The sequence below is a fragment of the Ornithodoros turicata genome, chromosome 10 (genome assembly GCF_037126465.1).
Source record: "Ornithodoros turicata isolate Travis chromosome 10, ASM3712646v1, whole genome shotgun sequence".
Taxonomy (NCBI): Eukaryota; Metazoa; Arthropoda; class Arachnida; order Ixodida; family Argasidae; genus Ornithodoros; species Ornithodoros turicata.
The window spans coordinates 27841441-27859456 of NC_088210.1; the positions used below are offsets into that span (position 1 = coordinate 27841441).

The 18016-nt window shown below is 43.9% G+C and overlaps 4 protein-coding genes across 6 annotated transcripts; 2 read left to right on the forward strand and 2 right to left on the reverse strand.

Moving 5' to 3' along the window:
- Positions 1 to 307: 307 nt before the first annotated feature.
- On the reverse strand, positions 308 to 7168 carry LOC135369646 (thioredoxin reductase 2, mitochondrial-like). The gene is made up of 15 exons (XM_064603134.1): positions 7056 to 7168; positions 6684 to 6804; positions 6533 to 6598; positions 6417 to 6473; positions 6010 to 6229; positions 5284 to 5362; positions 5076 to 5209; positions 4945 to 4964; positions 4767 to 4858; positions 3806 to 3977; positions 2615 to 2751; positions 2461 to 2556; positions 2230 to 2394; positions 1129 to 1226; positions 308 to 1048 (listed from the first exon to the last, which is right to left on the reverse strand). Exons 2-15 carry the CDS (start codon positions 6787 to 6789, stop codon positions 925 to 927), a joined length of 1566 nt encoding a protein of 521 aa, XP_064459204.1. The 5' UTR covers positions 6790 to 6804; positions 7056 to 7168; the 3' UTR covers positions 308 to 924.
- A 115-nt stretch (positions 7169 to 7283) lies between these two features.
- Positions 7284 to 8664, forward strand: LOC135369652 (uncharacterized). Its single transcript, XM_064603142.1, has one exon. The coding sequence runs from the start codon at positions 7539 to 7541 to the stop codon at positions 8382 to 8384; it is 846 nt and encodes a 281-aa protein (XP_064459212.1). The 5' UTR covers positions 7284 to 7538; the 3' UTR covers positions 8385 to 8664.
- Positions 8665 to 9823: 1159 nt separating this feature from the next.
- On the reverse strand, positions 9824 to 15925 carry LOC135369650 (vacuole membrane protein 1-like). 3 transcript variants are annotated; one of them, XM_064603138.1, is made up of 12 exons: positions 15637 to 15925; positions 14222 to 14493; positions 14051 to 14141; positions 13222 to 13332; positions 13037 to 13116; positions 12848 to 12932; positions 12721 to 12772; positions 12267 to 12346; positions 11764 to 11844; positions 11056 to 11234; positions 10844 to 10946; positions 9824 to 10195 (listed from the first exon to the last, which is right to left on the reverse strand). In XM_064603138.1, the coding sequence occupies exons 1-12, from the start codon at positions 15754 to 15756 to the stop codon at positions 10025 to 10027; spliced, it is 1425 nt and encodes a 474-aa protein (XP_064459208.1). In that variant the 5' UTR covers positions 15757 to 15925; the 3' UTR covers positions 9824 to 10024. The 3 variants fall into 3 exon arrangements, with proteins under 3 accessions (XP_064459208.1, XP_064459210.1, XP_064459209.1); XM_064603140.1 differs by lacking the exon at positions 15637 to 15925 and adding an exon at positions 15228 to 15336; XM_064603139.1 differs by lacking the exon at positions 15637 to 15925 and adding an exon at positions 14675 to 15042.
- Positions 15926 to 16127: 202 nt separating this feature from the next.
- LOC135369651 (stomatin-like protein stl-1) lies at positions 16128 to 17352 on the forward strand. Its single transcript, XM_064603141.1, has one exon. The coding sequence runs from the start codon at positions 16227 to 16229 to the stop codon at positions 17307 to 17309; it is 1083 nt and encodes a 360-aa protein (XP_064459211.1). The 5' UTR covers positions 16128 to 16226; the 3' UTR covers positions 17310 to 17352.
- The last annotated feature ends 664 nt before the right edge of the window (positions 17353 to 18016 follow it).

Genomic DNA, 18016 nt, shown 5'->3' on the forward strand with positions numbered 1-18016 from the left:
CTTGTTGTTATCTTCTGATGCGAGAAAAAAGAAAAATACATTTCACAGATAAAATAAAAGAGAGAGAGGGAGAGATCCGATTAAAATGCACCACTGTACAATTGAGCAGTGAGGCAAATCATGGAAAACCTTTGGCAGACTCTGACGGCATAAGGCTTAGTCGAGCTTCATAATGCCACCATTGTTGAGGCTCCTGCGAGAGACTGGCCCTACGAAGAGTTGAGAGGCATGGCGTAAGTTTTGTAACACAACTCTCTCTAGTCAAAGTATTCCCATTATAGCTTCACACATATTAATTCACATGACACATGTTAATTCGCTCATTTATTTCACAATGTACATAGAATGCCACTGTCAGTTAAGTTAATCATCACATAATTACCGTAATTCTATATGGTAAGCTACAATTTGCACAACAATGCTACAACAAAAATACTGTCCAATGACCGGCTACATAGGAAAGTATACCTACTGTATACCTGCGCACCATGTTCTGGAATATCCACCCCACAGCATGGAAAATCTAGCCCAAACAGCAAGACTGCTCGGCTATATTGATTACCTTCGCTCATCTACACATGTAAATAATACAACAGGACCACATAAATGAAATTGAAACTTTAGAAATCATGACTGCAATAATACAGCATTTATATAAATACATTTCAATTCATGTAATCCTGCATCATTCATTAAAGTGCACCCGACCCAAGACCTATCGCACCAATGGCTCCATCACACAATATGATTACAGAAACAGACTGCCACATCAGTTAAGCACCAGTTGTGACAACTTTCGGGGCTAAACTTCATCCTGCAAGCCTGTTCCTGGCACGGTTTATGGAGACGGTTACTCTGGAACATCTGTTCGCCATGCTGGACCTTAAAGAACAGCATCTTATGGGACAGATATTCCCTTTAACCTCAGCAACCCGTAACCGTAGCATCTGCTCCTGATCGCTTAGTGATGTTCAACTTCACAACTTCTTCAGCCACTGTCGGGTGAATGCCCACGGTCTCCTGCAGGAGCTCTTGGGTCATGCCGCACCTGTGTACAGAACAAATTAATTAATCGCGCATTACTTTTTTAACACATTTGCTATGTGGACAGAAGCAGGAAAATCTTACTTCATTGCAGCAGCAAAGCCCTGAATCACCTCTCCCGCATTAGGACCTGTCATGTGGACCCCGAGGATATGACGCGGCTCAGATCGTGATGCAATGGCCTAAAAAGGAATTATTTTGGTTCCTGCACAAGCAGTCTAAATAGTGTGCACCTCGATTCTGAAACTGTGATATGTATCCCGATTGAAGTGAAAAATGCTTTTTTCTGCTAGCAAGTCACAGGAAACTTGTGTTCACCAAGTTTGGATGTTGTAACTTTTTTTATGCTGCAGTTTTGTTACAACACCACGTTCCATTTACAACAAACTGTCGACTATAAGGTGATCATCACAGTCATTATCTCCAGTGATCCCATCAACTGGATGAGCATAAACATAATTATTCTTTCGCCACAGGTTTTTTCTATTTCACTAAAAGCGCTAAAAACAGGACAGCACACGCACAGAGTGCTTCTTTCAACGCTTTAATGCAGACACATTGAAACAACCGTTTTTTTATGTACAGAGCAGGTACTCCTCTTCCTTTCTGCGTAACACCTACACTCTTGGAAATGAACTTCACCGCATAGCACTCTTCTAGCCTACCATCATCTCGAATGATATCGTTATCTTCCCCAATTTGTTGAAAACGGGAAGCGTACGCCTCCTAGGAGCGTGCTATGCAGTGGGGGGTCATTTTTAAGAGTGTACCTGCTGCGTACATAAAAAAACAGCATGCACTCAAGTTTTGAAAGCAGCGCTCTGTGTGTTTCTCTCTCGCTCTGTCCTGTTTTTAGCACTTTCAGTGAAATGGAAGTATCTTACCAGCAATCCCAAATTGATGTTTTAGAGCCCACAGGTTTGTCCTATCACCGAACCACCTCAAACTCAATGCGAGCTTCGCGCATGGCCCGCCTTTTCCCACACGCGCATGCTTTTAGGTGACTCGCAGAATGGCAAAGAGACAACCACTGTCAGTGTGACATCATAACCCTGAAGAGCATAACTTTAGTCCACATTGGGTCGCTCGTTCTAAACAGTTTGTTCCCCGTTACTGTAGTCAGAAAAGCAATAAATTAGCAAATATGCACGCAAATGCGATACAGCAACACCAAACATTCGTTACCTTCATATAGCACTGTGACGAATCTCTTTCAGCTACCGTATATTGCAGCGGCTTATAAAATGCGTGCAAAACCTCTAAATTGTCTTCTCCGCACTCCGCGACAGCAGCCTCTTCGGATTTGCCAACGCAGCCGTACTCCAATGGTGTGAACACAGTTGTTGGTACCTAAGTACAAAAATTATACAAATCATTTAAATAAGCCACACAAGGGTCTGCATCAATGCAATGTACCTTGGTGTAATCCATCAACTTGTTTGACACCCCCGCAAGACGCTTTGCTAGTAGCACGCCTGCCTTTATTGCCACGGGGGTTAATTCGAGCCCTCCCTAAAAAGCAAGTGGTAATTTACTGAGACATTTAACCGGCTGACCTTGCTCTACTCACGTCAATCACATCACCAATAGCGTAGATGTTGTTTGCAGTACTTTGCTCGCCTACTTTGGTGATGACCTTGTCGTTCTTGGGGTTAATTTCGACACCAGCACTGGTCAAGTTTAAATGTGCAGTATAAGCTCTTCTGCCTGCAGAACAGAGAGGTTGAAGAATAGGTAGGGTTCTTCGTTTTTGGGTTTTATGATTTTTCAAATTCGGGGGGTAAAAATAGGGTGCTATTGACGCACGAGAATTCGGGGAGAAATCGGGCGCTACGATCTCCGTTTTATATGCCATCAGGGAATTTTCGGGTGAAACCAAAGGCATATAAAGCGAGTTATTGCTGTAGCACTTGCACGAGAAACAATAAACTTTATATTTCCGCTCGGAACTGGGGCAGTGAATAACCACGGTATTCAAACACTTGCCCGAACTCGACAAAAGCTCGCCTTTCGCTCTTGCAGAGGGGGATTATAAATGGAGGACAAATAGGTTATGACAAATAGCTCTCTTTGCTGGTGTTATATAACTCACTTTTCCGATGACTTAGCCAGAACAACAAGTTCAAGAACCCTAACAATTTCTGGTAGATATTAGGTTTTACCCGAATTCTTGAAAAGTTGTTTGGGGGGGGGGGAACTATTGTGAAAAATCGGGTTTTAACCCGAAAACGAAGAATCCTATGAATAGGGTACACTGACATGTTGTAACTAGAGCATGAAGTTTTGGGGATTTTTTTTTCTTCTAAATCTGGGAGGTAAAAATCGGGTAAATAAACACATGCTCTAAATTCGTGCGAATTTAGGTGGAAAAACTTCCAGTATGCTAAATTCGGGGAGATATTGGGCTCAGTTACTCAAACTCACTGTACTGGTTTGGTGCAAATGGTGATGTAACTGCATTTGCTGCCAAACAAGTTAGTGCGCATTCCTACAGACGTCTCAGTGAGGGCAATTTGCGGGTTTCACCCTGAAGAGACAACCTTCAATTTGGGGTGCGAATTCGGGGTTAAACCCTAAAACTTCGGGCTCTAGTTGTAATCTACACTATTGATGTCAATGTCCAGAAATAATTTATTAATTCAACGGTAAAGCAGTAAGAACTAAATAATATTCTATGCAGATAGTTTTATTAATGTATAAATATAGTATTTTTTGTTTTGTAAATTTTGCAAAAATTGTATTAGTATAAATTTTACAGTACCTATGGCAAACATGACAGTGTCGAAGACATCGCTGCTTTTCTGCCCACTTTCGTTTTCCCAAGAAACCTTAAGCCTTGAGTCTGGCAGTTTCTCTATACCTTTAGGGAGGCATTTCCATAAAAAATGCGTGCCTTCGGACTCCATGTGGTCTGTGACTAATCTGGACATTTGCTAAGAGGAAAGAACCAGAATTAAAGAGTAGTAACAGTAGTAGTAATTACATTCGCAGTCTACTGTTACACAGTTAAGTTCGCAGTGGTTCCTGCACATCTTACAGCATTGTTTATACACCTCAGTAAAATGTAAGCAACAATAATAATAATAATTATTTATTTCACCAATGACACTTGGTGATGGGATACAGACAAAAAGCTGCAAACTGCAGCTTGACGAGGTCTGACCCCCCTTTGTACACTCGACAGATACAACAAAGCAATGACAAATAGAAACCAGACAATGCAAAGCGAACAGCAATAACAAATAGCAAACCAGACGAATTACGGAGTGAGACAATGGTAATGAACACAATGCCTTAAGATGCATAAAACAAAAAAGCTATGAGAACGCACGAAATAATATGACTATCCTAGTGAACATACATGGCCTTTATAGAGCGAATTGAAAGACAGCTGATGTTTATGTTGTTTTGGATATGGGAATTGATATGTCGTGGAAGATTACATGAAACCAACTGTGAGCCATAATTAGTTTGTGCACACGGTGTGAAGTAGGGCTCATCGTAGCGTAGTGAATACGAGGTTAGTCTCACTGTTAAATTGGCTAGGGCTAGAAAGATGTGATTATTTTGCTTTACTGGAGTCACATATGTAATGGACATACGCTACTTATAGAGATCCATAATTCTGATTATGCTAAATTAAAAATAAGTATAGTATAAGCCTGTTGCACGGAAGCGAGAGCGTGTATAATAATAAATCTGCGGCACAAGCGAACGACTACCTGGTCAAACCCGCGCAGACATATGGAACGGACCATCACAGTGGTGTCGAGGCCGAGGCCCCGCAAGAACCCTGCACATTCAAGGGCGACATCTAAGCATGGAGTTCAAGGAAGAAAAACACCTCCAGTGAGACAGCGTCAGTAAGGATGACAAAGCAGAAAAGTGCTTAAAGGATACAACTTCCTCCAACGATAAGACTGAAAGAGACACATACGTTATCAGTACAACGTCACAACTACACTGTGAATGTCGATTAATGATCTAACTGTTCAGCAACTGTTTGTTTGTTGGTTGCTGGAAATACGCACGTTTTTCCAGGAGACTTTTCGAGGAAGAAGATGTCGTCACTGGTGATGGCATGTTCCTGTGCCCCTGGAACGTCGCTCGGAAGAATTGGTCTGCCCCCGACGGCAATCACGAAATTCTTTGACGACAGACAGATCTGACGATTTGAATACGATATGAAGAGGAGAATGCTTTAACGAGGCTTCCGTTGGAGCTTTGTCCGTACAGTACCTCCTCTCCCTTAGCATCTTTTGCGAATAATGTGTGAGCATCAATGAATGTGCCTTTCGCATTGTAGTAGTCCACGTCCCTGAAAGGAAGGCGACTACAATTCACACAAGGGAATGCGAACAGAACAACAAGGTACAGTGCCCATGTAGAGACTTACATTCACATAAAGAAAACGAAGTTCTGGGAAGTATATATATACTCAGTGAAGAAGTAAGTTGAACCAGCACAGACTGTGTGACAAAATTGAAGCCACTGCCCATAACGAGGAGGACGCAAAAATTTAGGACCATAAAACTGAGGGCGACCGACAATTTCAGTGTCTCGAAATGATGGTTTTCATAATTTTTTCAACTATTTCTACTGCAGTATAATGTAATTTGTAATGGAATGGAATAAATCCGACGTGCAGTTTATGTTTCTGTAAAAAAAAAAGAGTAACGCTGACTAGGTAAATTTCAGAGTTCAGTTCAGAAAACTCAATTTCTCGCAACTGAAAATTGACCTAAGCGTACATAACTTATGGCATAAGTTTGCCAAAGACAAATACCGTACACCCCATAATTTTTAGACGAGTAGTTAAGACAACATCCTATGAGGGATCAAATGTTCTGGAGACTGGAAATTGAAGTGTGCAATAGCCCTTTCCTCTTTCATGAGGCATTCAAAGAGATGTATTGACCATTCAATACAGACAATGACACAAAATATCAAGTTCAATATGCTTACTTCTGCTTCAACTTCACCCTGTGTCCCCAGTTGAGCGAGCGAACGTGGCCCTTGACCGCCTCCTGTAATGCTTGCCAGTCGTGCCCCACATCTTTAGAGAACTGCCAACCGTAGCTGCGGGCATCCTTGAGGTGCTCCCCCAGCAGAGCAGCATGATGGTACAGTTTCTTGGGTATGCAGCCCACATTGACACATGTTCCACCGAGCCCCCATCTCGTGCCTTGGAAATAAATTTGGAGTGAATGAAACCTATAGTACCAGGCACTGCGTCACTCACACAGGACGTGGCAAAGCAACAAGTTGGGGATGTAACATCTCTGAAAGTAACTTGCTATACAGGGGCACTTTTGTTCCAAACTCTTGGAAATTATTTTGGAAATTTGAAAGAAAAAAAAAAGTGTATTCACCTCTTGGAGATGGGTCGACATAGTCAAGTACAGCTACTTTTAGACCTTCCCCTCGAGCTGCAATAGCAATGACTTTGTAAGTGAAGTATCCCTGTTAAGTCCTGCAGTTCCTGTACCTTCTTTTGCACAAGCGAGTCCTCCAGACCCTCCTCCAATCACAACCAAATCATATGCCTTCGAATCTACCAAAGCAAGTAAGAAAGTGTTACAACAACGTTATTTGAATGGTGATCATCAGGGCGGTGTGTCAGGTGAGTTTAACCGTACCATTTGCGAAATATCTCCTAACATGCAAGTGCTGATTTTCAAACCGGATGCGAGCCAGACTGTGATGCCTCAACAGGAATCCGAAACCTCTTACGGATACTGTCATTTTGCCTCAAGAAGACTGAATGGGAGATGAGAAATAACACAATAAGATGCATGGTGTTGTAGAAACTCGATTGATATAGACCACACGTTATTCAAACATGACAGCATTTCCTTGAACCTGAGAAAGAAGTCGAGATTTTGCTTTGTTTATTCTTCGAGCAAAAAAGCTACCACCCTCAATGTTTACATCCGCTAGCTTTACTTCACGCTGCACGCATTATTCCAAATCGGCGCATATCAGTATCATATCAGAGAATATTCACTCACCATGGACTGTATGCAACGTTGCTTAGTTAAGAGACACTAAGATGGTTATTATAACACAGTAAAACGTAAAAAAACGTGTTCCAGCGCGTGCTGCACACGACATTTGTCTATACCGCTCGAGTCAAAGCCAAGCCAAGGCCAAAGCTAAGCCGCTCTAGCCCTCTAGCGATGTTTCGAAACCGGAACATACGCGCTGCGCATTGTGCAAAAACGAAAGGCCTTGAGAACCTTGAGAAGGTGGCACAGATAAAGTTTTGTTCTAGCACGACCAAGAAACTTTCATAAGATTTAAAATGTAATTTTGTTGTTAAGGCATACGTTGTATTATGGAGCTTTTGGGTTTCCGTTGCACAACCAACGCAGACTTCTCGTTATCCGGATGATCCGCGTACTCCAGACAGTGCTTCAGACGGATATCCGACACTGATTACGCACCTATTTTTGCATAAAGTTCGGTAAATATCAGCCTTCCGAAAGTGCGTCATGCCTGCTACGAAGTTGCGCGCTGCTACTTACCTTTCTCCTGGCATACCGGCTGAATATTTTGAAGGTATTCTTCACTACCTGGAAAGAAAACTGAACGTTCACTCATCACTCATCTACGAATCCCGCTGGTACGGTCCTCCCGCTGACAGAGGAGACCCTTTTAGCGATGGCGATATTGATATGGCCTTTATGACGCCAATTGCTTTTGTTCATCGCTTGGAAGCTGGGAACAAGGCCATGGAACTACTGCCAGTGTCGTCAGTGCACCAGCACCGCCTTGGAAGCGACGAACCCGGCCACTTTGCTGATGTGGTCATCAACGCAAGCTTACAAAGCAGCAGTATAGAAAAATTCGACCAACTACGCGGCTACAAGTGGGCATACACCGGGCCCGAGTCGTTCAGTGGGCACCAGGTAACATTGCAAGAGCTGAAGAAAAGAGGGGAAACTGCAAACTTCTTTGGCAACAAAGTGCCGGCACACTCGCACTTGGACTCACTTTACATGATCTTGGACCAACAAGTTGATGCTGCAGCAGTGGATGCAAACTGTTTGGCTTTGTTTTTGGACAGGAACCCAGCTTACAAAGAGAAGTTGGTCGTCATCGATTCTTGGGGACCACTGCCACCGTACCCGATTGTCATGAAGAAAGAGCTTCCCGAAGAGCTCAAGTCGTCAATAGCAAGTGCGCTGCTCACGATGCACGAAGACGAGATTGGGGCCAAAGTGCTGGCCAAGTTCCACGTGCATAACTTTGCACCCGTGTCATTGGACCAGTTTTTAGAATTCAGGGAGTCCCTCCGTAACGTCAGCAAGTTGAGTTTCGCGACTGTGTACTACTGACACCTTTTGCCGAGAATTTTGATGCATTAATTGGATTCTGAGCAAACTAGTTTCTATCTATCTATAGGATGGTCCTAGAATATAAACTGCAGCCTTGGAGCTAGCCAGCACAGCTGTCCTTCCATGCATTCCACTAGCTCTACACAGTATGCGTCACACCTGTCTAGCAACCTTGTTAGTAGCTTCCTGTTACGTTATATATATACACAAGAATATTTAATTACTGTTAAGGATGTAACTGAGTTTCATTTTATTAAATATCGTTTACAATTCAAAAGAACTGTATTCACTCTCCAGGAGAAACTGGGTCCTTTATGCCACTACGCTTCTACCTGGAACGCGCGGGAGGGGAATGCATTGGTAATAGAACAGAGACATGTGACATGGATAAAATAGGACGTATAAAATTTGCAGTAAAATGGAAGAAAAATCAAACTTGTCAGCAGAACACCACCTGCGGGAGTCCAAAGTTCCACACGATAATAAAACAGCGTCGTAGCATTTGCTGAAGATGGTACTTTTGTTTCAAACACTCCTTGCTTATCTCCGTTCTGAGCAACGGAAGAAAAAACGCTGCAACGTGTAACATTAGGCTTTATGACACGCATGTGCAAAAAGGGACGGTAAAACACTTCAGCTTTCTTATCGCTCTGTAGCTATATACCTGAGGGATTACAAAAGTGCTACATCTGCCTTGTGCTCGAAAGGTCCCCCCCCCCCCCCCCCCCTTCACTGTGCCGGTCTGCCCAGTCTTGGCTCTGCGGGAACTTCACAAACACAGCAAGCATGCTTTTGAACAGCGCATTAACACGTCGACATGCATTCTTCACGAAGAAATGCCTTGAATGTTGATGCAAGATGAGAAGGCAGCTTCTTATTGGGTGAGCAATGTCTGTATGCAACCATAACTTACACGATAAACTTGAATAAATATTACACGGTAACGGGGTATCTGTCGGGAAGCTGGGTTCCGAAGTCCCTTTCCCCCATACGTTCGCGTGCATGCACCATCCTTCTGGCTTGTAGTAGGCCTTGCAGGCAACCAAATTCAATACATGCACAACAGCCTCAAAATTTAGTGGCTGGTCACTGGCACCATTTCTCTTGTCGATAACTCACCCGGAAAGGGACTAGGAAACGTGGCGTACGTAAATATTACAGTTCAGGCTTCACGCGACAGCAGATATTCTTTATACCTAGGTATCATGGGACTATCAGGAACTATCAGCCCAGAGACACAACACTGAAATTATATGAGCTCACTTTTCATAGAAATGCTGCCAAAGGTGCTCCGTCATATCTCTCCTCGTCCCGAACACTATAACTAAAAAGTCCTTCCCTATGATACACACTTCGCTCATTCATACCGTTATAACTCTGCGATACCCCGATGCAAAAAAACAAACAAAAAAAAAACACAGCTTTTAACCCCTAGAAGATAGGGCTTCTACACATTTTAATATAAAAAATGCTCCTCTTAACCTCTCTTCTTCTACCAACGACCGTCCCTGTGTCCGTTCAAACATGCAGAAATCACCTAGGTGCCCCACCTTTGCACGTTTCAATAGCCAACAGCAACAAAATCCTGTTCACAAATGAACAACAGTCTTGAGGAACACCGCCTCGGAAGAAGCCACACCTCAGCTGAGAGCAACCTTACGGCCGAGGGGTGCTGCTCCATAGGAGCGTCTCTTGGCCTTGGATATACGACGATGGTAGTTTTGTGCCAAGGAGTTCACAATCGAAATGACAAAATAGATTATCATGGCCATCACCAACTTCTCAAACATCCATGCCAGCAGTGAAACGTCCTGCAAAGTTGGAAGCAGTGGGTCAGGGTGTGAAAATGTTTCAAATTTCATCGACAGATGAGCTTGGAAATATCAATGAGCCCTGCACCATGATGCAGCGGAAAAAAAAAAGAATCACCAAAATCTGAAACTGCCCGTCTTGCACTAAAGGATCGTTTTGTTTTGCGCCTAGGGGCGCCGGAACAGGGGGAGCAGGGGGAGCGACGGCTCCCCCTCATTTACAGATGAGGTAGCACGGCTCCCCCAGATATGTAAATTATGTTTGTAATTATATTAACATTATCTTCTAACTGACATATTCATACACATTACTTCAGCAATGTTAGTTTAGTTCTGCTGTACAAGTATGCGCATGTCGTAATTTGCCTGGCGCACGTTTTCAATTTGTGTACCACCCCTGTATTGCCTGCATGAGCCCTCAAGGAAAATAAATGATGATGATGATGATGGTAGCATTTTTTTCCGCTCCCCCAATGGAAAAATAGTTCCGACGCCACTGTTTGCGCCCATCACAGAGGAACTGCCTGTGGAGTGGGCAGCACAACAAAAGTATATTTTGTGTGTCTTCATACAACAATACATGTTGTCGTCATTTTGTAACCCGTACATGTTGCAAAGGTACCTCCATAATAGAAACGTAAATTTTACCTGCGTTACTTCTGTCCCGGTCTTCCGATGTAGTTTTGCCTTCTGCTTCGCAAGGAATTCTCTGAACGGTGCTTGGAGATACTTGCCCACATAGGGGATGTACCTACATGTGCAAAGTCATTCGTATATACTGTAGCACCTTTCTTCAGCTTTTCATGGAAGAAGGAAAAAGGAAGGGGGGAGGGGAGAGGAGAATAAGTGAGGATGCTTACATAAGCATCTTGAGGGACATCTCCACATGGTGTTCGCTGAAGGCAATGATTACAAAGAGCTTCTGAATGTGCATCTTGATAATAGCCTTGCCAATCAGCGTGGCCCCGAAGAATGTCCAGAAGGGCACCAGGAAGTGGCCACACGTGATGCCCGCCAGGTCAAATAGAGGATTTGGGATCTGCGTTGCAAAGCAATAATCACGCAGTGGGATTAAAGCAAAAAAGCTGTTGAAACAGAAAAAAAAAAAAAAAAAGAAATAGAAAGAAACAGAACATTGTTTAAGAAGTGTGCAACACATCTCCTATCAATGCATGCCTTGTGTCTTTGGGATTCATGTTTTTTTGTTTTTTTTTTCAAACCTGGGGGTCCAAGATCTGATTTTATTTCAGAAGCTGTATACTAGGATCAAATCAGGTGATAGCAGATTTTCAAAAAGTGTGTGGAGAAAAAAAAAAAGCTTCTTGCATTTCAGAGCAACACAAGATGCTGGATGTGCAGTGCCCAACATTCCGCAGTGGTTGGTGGGTGAATTTGCATCTTGGCAAGTTTTTACGGGTTTTAAGCATGATGGTAACGCATACGGGGGTAAAAACAGCTTTTACGGGGCTAACCACAAAAAAGACGAGGCTCTACGAATAATGCATTTGGCACCCTGTCGCGGGCCCGGCCTATACAAACAAGAAGCCAGCAGAGATGCGTGTCCTTACCGATGCACAAGCAAGGATGCCCAGGAATCCCACACGTTCCACTAGTTTCTCAACAGCCAGTTTCGCCCTGTCGAGGAAGGACTGCAGAAAGCCCAACGTTAGAAACATGAACCTGGCTATTCATAATTAGAGCCTGAAGTTTTAGGGTTTTACCCGATTCTTCCCCGAATTTGCACCCCGAATTGAAGGTTGCCTCTTTAGGGTGAAACCCGATTTTTACCCGGCAAATTGCCCTCTCTGGGATGTCTGTAGGAATGCACCAACTTGCTTGCTTGGCAGAAAAATGCAGTTACATCGCCGTTTGTACCAAATTGCTACAGTTAGCTTGAATAGCTGAGCCCGATTTCCCCCAGATCTTAGCGTAATGGAAGTTTTTTCACCCGAATTCGCATGAATTTAGTGCACACGTTTATTTACCTGATTTTTAGCCCCCGAATTTAGAAAAAAATATTTCCCGAAAACTTCAGGCTCTATTCATAATGCGTTCGTACATGTTATCTTACCAGATCAGTTGATTTCTCCTTCTCCATGAGCGCTTCGAGTGCTTCCAAGTCCTCTAAGTCTTCATTCCCAGATATCCTAGCTGCAAGAGTGATACGCAATCATTTAGATAAACGTTGGTAGATGCAGCACAATTTCTCTTGCCATCTGTATGTTATGAAATACCATCATAAAAGGCCTGCATTTGAACACATTACCCTGTTATGCACACATGTAACCTCTGCGACACAGAGAGTTACATATTGCTACGGATATCTGAAACGCTCGTCGTACATGTCCGGTGGAATACGGGTCTATGGAGTCTGGAACGTAAAATTCTTCTCGAGGACGTTCGTAAATGAATGTTGATTCGTTATGCGGTCTCAAGATTTGCTGATCCTGACACTGTTATCGGTTTCGGTCCACTACTAGCCCACTCGGAGGTCTTGTAAGTCGCAGGCTATTCGAAGTACTCACCTGCTTTTGCCATAAAATACGGTGGCAGCTCTCCTAGCGCTGTGCCTGCTCCCTGAAATAAAGGAGGCGAGCTAAAGGAGGCGAGCTAATTTTCTGAACGGGCAACGGGATTTTTTTTTTCACTTACCCACATGAATGCCTCAAGCCGAACTTTGCTCATGACTTTGAAGATACTAACTGTGGTTACTGAAGACTCATCTGGACACACAATTCTGCAATTTGTGTTAGAGTGCTCGCTTAAATTGCGCTTCATCCCGGACACATGTATTACAAGCATGAACAAAGAAATGATGGAAGATGAAAGAAATGAACTCACTCATCGGGATAGGGGGGTTCGGGAAAATTTACACTTCCACACTCGTATGCAGCAAGCGTTACGGCAGCTATATGTGGGCCCTGGGAGAGAGAGATGTGTCGCAGCACATTGAAGAAACTGTCTTGTTCAAACTTCACAAAAAAAATTGCGAAAAACATAAAAATTAAAAACTAAACTGAACGTACCAGATACAGGAGAAAAGTGTGGAGACCAGTCCCAAGACCAACAGATGACAGGACACCTAGCCCTACCCAATAGGCACACCACAGGAGCTTTTTCTCCATTACAGCAATGTACTGCATTTGGAAGCGACAGCAATGAGAACAAAGTCTGGTAAACATCCGAACGTGCGTCAAATTTAGGGTCACTGCTCTGCGTAGGAAACTGGGGAAGACTAATGTCACTGAGTGCTTAGCATATTATAAGAAATATTTTCTAGTAAAACATTTTGCGGCGTTGTCACATGTCACAGGGTGTGTGTCATGCTTCATATAGTGGAATATAACTTGGTGTTATAGCACTTGTATCATCACCGTAATTTTGACACCGAAGTGTCCGTATATTTAAAAGGGCAACACTCCCCCAAAATTCATAGCTTCCCCTGCTGTTTCACTGAATGTGCAATGATTAGGGCCTGGAATTCTAGGCATCTGCCTAAAAATGCAACATTTTCGGGGTTAGCTGCCTTTCTATTGACTCTGATGAGTTGTGGCCTCGTTTAACATTTTTAGATGTCATAACAGACTTTTTTAGGAGTGCAAGTGCACCTTTCAGGCTCATGCTGAGTGCTGCATTTTGCTTTTCGTTTCTGCGTGTTTGTGCCTTTCTTTCCTTTTTTTTTCAGTTTGGTTTCCTTCCGAGCCCTAGTAATGACACTATTTCAAGATTTTTTTTGTGTGTGTGAAATCTGCTTCTGCTTTGTAAGAACTGGACTATTAGCCAGGGTCACTCGAAAAATGTCAGGGCCTACCGACAAGCACTGTCTACAGCAAAACGTAAAAAACGTAAAATTACCTTCTGATGAGATCCTTCTAGGTTATAAAGAACGGCCAACATTAGGAGGGCTAGAAGTGAGGCAAGTACGTGCTTCCAGTTGCGCATCAAGCTGCAATAAAATGGTGAAAAACTTTACGTAACCGCTACTGCATCAAAACACCAAAAGGGGGCACTTGATTCGCTTCTCACCTGACACTATACTCCTTCAGCAGCATAAGGAGCTCACTGAGAAAGTATCGTGTCGTCAAGATTGGACGCCGCCAGAGCACCAGCGCCTTGCGGTCCCCGTGGTCGTTCATCAGTTGCTCTACGTCCTCACCACGGCCCGTGGCGCGCCCTACGGGCACGCTGTTGCATCCCCCGTTGGTGCTCTCCCCCAAAGAGGACTTGCGCTGTCTAAGGGCTGTCGGTGCATCACTGCTGTCTCCCATTCGCTCCTCCCAGCGTTCTAGCCTCTTTGCCTAGAGAGAATATTTGTACAAAAATACTAAATGCAATGTTTGCATAATAATTTTCTTTAAAATTTTAAGCTGTGGCACGTTTCGCTGGACAATGCAACTCAACAATATCCCTCACGCGAATTCACTCTGGCGAAACCCCGCTTGTGCCATATGCTTCGAAATAAACCCCGGCTCCGCTCACCTGAGGAATGTCGTAACACCTGATGCGTTTTTTGCTTTGCCACGTGCCGTCAAGCGAAACCTTCTGCGCACTTTGCGTATGTTGCCTGTTCAACACTGGGTTATAAAGCTGCAACAATTCATGCTCGCGAGAAAGCGCACAATAGCTGGAAGCAATGCGAAACTGGACTGCGGAAAAGTGTCAAGGGTGAATTCAGACGGGGGATATCTGTAACCATTGTCGCGAGCGCGCTTTTATCTTGTTCGGTGATGCAAGGATTCATTCAGATTCGTGAGATAAGAATGCATCACGTGGAACGTATTTACACAACTGCTCCGATAAAACGAAGAGCTACACGTGTGCCTAGGCCAGGCCACCTATGCTGCCGCTAGGTGGGTGAGGCGCGTGACCGCACGAAAACGATAAAGAAGGCATTGAACCGCTTCTGTGGTCGAAAACATGTTGCTCTTTAACGGCACTGATGCAAGAGTAAGAAACATCTGTGAACAACTGAGCGAAAAACAGCTGTCGATTGTAAATTTACAGAAGTATCGCATGAAGGAGTGGGAGTTACCTTCACACTTCGCAGAAGGTCTAGCAGGTTTAGCGTTCAGCTTGTGCATCCAACTCTAATGACAATGTTGCTTCTTCTGTTATGTGCTTTTGATTGCTCTACGTATCAACGTGTATGAACAGCGGAAACGCTAACGTCACGACGGGGAAGATGCAACCAATCAAGCACAACCCCACTTTCTTTCCTGCTATAAGTAGGTTGTCATATTCGCTTGCGTTTATCAACATCGTGTTGCAGTAGATTAAGGGATTAGGCAAAATTTCACGATAGAAACCAGTCTCTAGACCGTGTTATACGCGTGAAATGAGACTAGTTTTAAAACGCTCAGTTAGCCTGAAAAACCGGCTTCCGAGAATTACGCCTGGAAAGCGAGATAATGCACTGATTACACTGGTCGATGATGACTAACCATGTCTGATTTTTTCCCCGATGACTTTATTCCTCTTGATTTCAGTTCATGACGAAGCTCTTCCTTCGAGAGTGTCTTGTAATCACGTCTACCGGGTGCCCGCTTGTTTTTTGGACCCATCACCAACCCCAGTTCCAAACGTTGTGTTCACAAAAGTATCCACGCATTGCATGGACCATCAGCAGCGTTAACGAAACGGAACTTATTACGTTTCTGACGCACGGCACTTCAACATCAGCAATTGATTCGTCCCGTTTCGTTTCATAGCATTTCATCCACATTGCTATGCGCAATGTTGGTTATAGGTGCCGCCGCTTCGTAGGTTTCAGCGGTGAACGAATTTACCAATTCAAGCGCACAACATAGTGACTATAAAATAGTTTATCTAGTTAAGTATTTATTAGTGCGATCTTATGTATTTGGATGAGCGATCTTTAAACTTGGGCGGGTAGGACATTAACGTAGAGCACAAAAAGGTTGGCCACAATGTTTACTTTAATAGCCAATCCAATCCATTTCTGCGCGAGGTAGTTGCCGATAGTTGTATACTTCGTGTGTTTTATATATTGCAGTGAGTTCAGTTTGTGAGCATGCACGCTTTAAGTCGTGTTGCCGGGTCTCGCAGGCTGCTGCGAAGCGTCGTAACAGCGTCAGTCCAAGGCAGATACGCGCATACACCTCTGAACACAGTGATCATGTTCGTTCCTCAGCAGCAAGCATGGGTGGTTGAAAGGATGGGGAAATTCTTCCGCATCCTAGAACCTGGCTTCAACCTTCTGCTTCCAATCGTAGACAAAGTTCGCTATGTGCAGAGTCTTAAGGAGCTGGCCATCGATATTCCTCAGCAGTCGGCGATTACACTGGACAACGTGACGCTCAATATCGACGGAGTGCTGTACCTCAAAGTGGTCGACCCATATCGCGCAAGCTACGGTGTCGAAGACCCGGAGTTCGCCATAACTCAACTTGCTATGACGACAATGCGATCTGAACTCGGAAAAATAGCGCTGGATAGCGTTTTCAAAGAAAGGGAATCGCTCAACTTTGCTATAGTGGAGTCGATCAACAAAGCTAGTGGCGCTTGGGGCATAGTCTGCTTGCGGTACGAAATTCGAGATATTCGTCTGCCTCAAAGGGTACACGAAGCTATGCAGATGCAAGTGGAAGCGGAGAGGAAAAAACGTGCCGCGGTCTTAGAGTCTGAAGGGATACGTGAAGCGGATATAAATGTTGCAGAAGGCAAACGAAGAGCCCGAATTTTAGCATCAGAGGCTGAAAAAATGGAGCTCATCAACAAGGCTCAGGGAGAAGCCAATGCCACAATCGCCAAGGCAGAGGCCAAGGCGAAAGCACTGGGGACAATCGCACTCTCCTTGGCAAAGTCGCATGGTGGCAACGCAGCTTCACTCATTGTAGCCGAGAACTATGTCAGCGCCTTCAGAAGTTTAGCCAAAGAAGGAAATACAATTATTCTGCCCTCAAACACTGCTGATGTGTCCTCATGGGTTGCACAAGCTATGGCAATTTACAAAAACCTGGCACCCAACTCACAAAGTGTGAGTGAAGCACAACTCGCAGCTGGTGACACGGAGGAGCTAGCCGAATACATGAGTGATGAAGAGGACAGGAAAAAGGCCACCACTAAAACTGAGCCTCCTAAGACAACACCTTGAACTTGTTGACCTGTTTAGATAAATAAATAAGACTGTTTACTCAGATACAAACGCTTAACGACGATGAGATACAATTGTGAGATACGCCGAGTCAGAGCCATACCAGGCTTCCACCATAGGAAGTGCTCACGCCCGAAAACAAATATTAAAAATTTTAGAATAGCCAAGACGACACACCCATGTGCCCTCCATATTTACCTCCCCAGCCATAAGTAGTAATGCACTTCGAGGTTTTACTACAAAATTCTTAAGTGATAAGTAGTGAAATACACAAATTACATACCAAATTCTACAATGAAAATTCTTTGGGCCCCAGCTCTATTATCCAAGTTCCTGGGACCCGGCATCTTGACGTTCCATCTGGGCCCTCTGGGAAAAGTGTTCTGCTTTCCTAACTGTTGTTCAGCATAAGGTACTTGCCGTGTTGCTAAAGATCTGCAGTTCACTATCCGGAGACCCCTGTGCAAGTGGGTACTCCCACAACAGTGCCACTTTGTGAAGTTTGCGATGTATTAATTTTTGCGAATCGTGCATTCAGTCAGTTTTTAATTTCATGATTGATTCGTGCTCCAGGGCTGTTTCCTTTCACAGGATAAACGTCAAGTTGTGTTCGAGAGTACAATTTTTCGAGATTTTTTAGCGGTCGCAAAATTTGCAAAAATTAATACATTGTGAATAAAAATGCGTTTACAGTATACACAATGGCT

Bases quoted from the DNA above. Each gene is read 5' to 3' on its own strand.
- LOC135369646 (XM_064603134.1), bottom strand. From the start codon at position 6,789: ATGACAGTATCCGTAAGAGGTTTCGGATTCCTGTTGAGGCATCACAGT. The intron at 6,230-6,416 runs GTGAATACACTT...TTTATTTCCAAG, and splicing joins TGTCGACCCATCTCCAAGAG to GCACGAGATGGGGGCTCGGT. The intron at 2,752-3,805 runs GTACTGTAAAAT...TCTGTTCTGCAG, and splicing joins CACTGTCATGTTTGCCATAG to GCAGAAGAGCTTATACTGCA.
- LOC135369652 (XM_064603142.1), top strand. From the start codon at position 7,539: ATGCCTGCTACGAAGTTGCGCGCTGCTACTTACCTTTCTCCTGGCATA.
- LOC135369650 (XM_064603138.1), bottom strand. From the start codon at position 15,756: ATGGGTCCAAAAAACAAGCGGGCACCCGGTAGACGTGATTACAAGACA. The intron at 13,333-14,050 runs GTAATTTTACGT...TTCCAAATGCAG, and splicing joins TAGAAGGATCTCATCAGAAG to TACATTGCTGTAATGGAGAA. The intron at 11,235-11,763 runs GTAAGGACACGC...TTTGCAACGCAG, and splicing joins GCATCCTTGCTTGTGCATCG to ATCCCAAATCCTCTATTTGA.
- LOC135369651 (XM_064603141.1), top strand. From the start codon at position 16,227: ATGCACGCTTTAAGTCGTGTTGCCGGGTCTCGCAGGCTGCTGCGAAGC.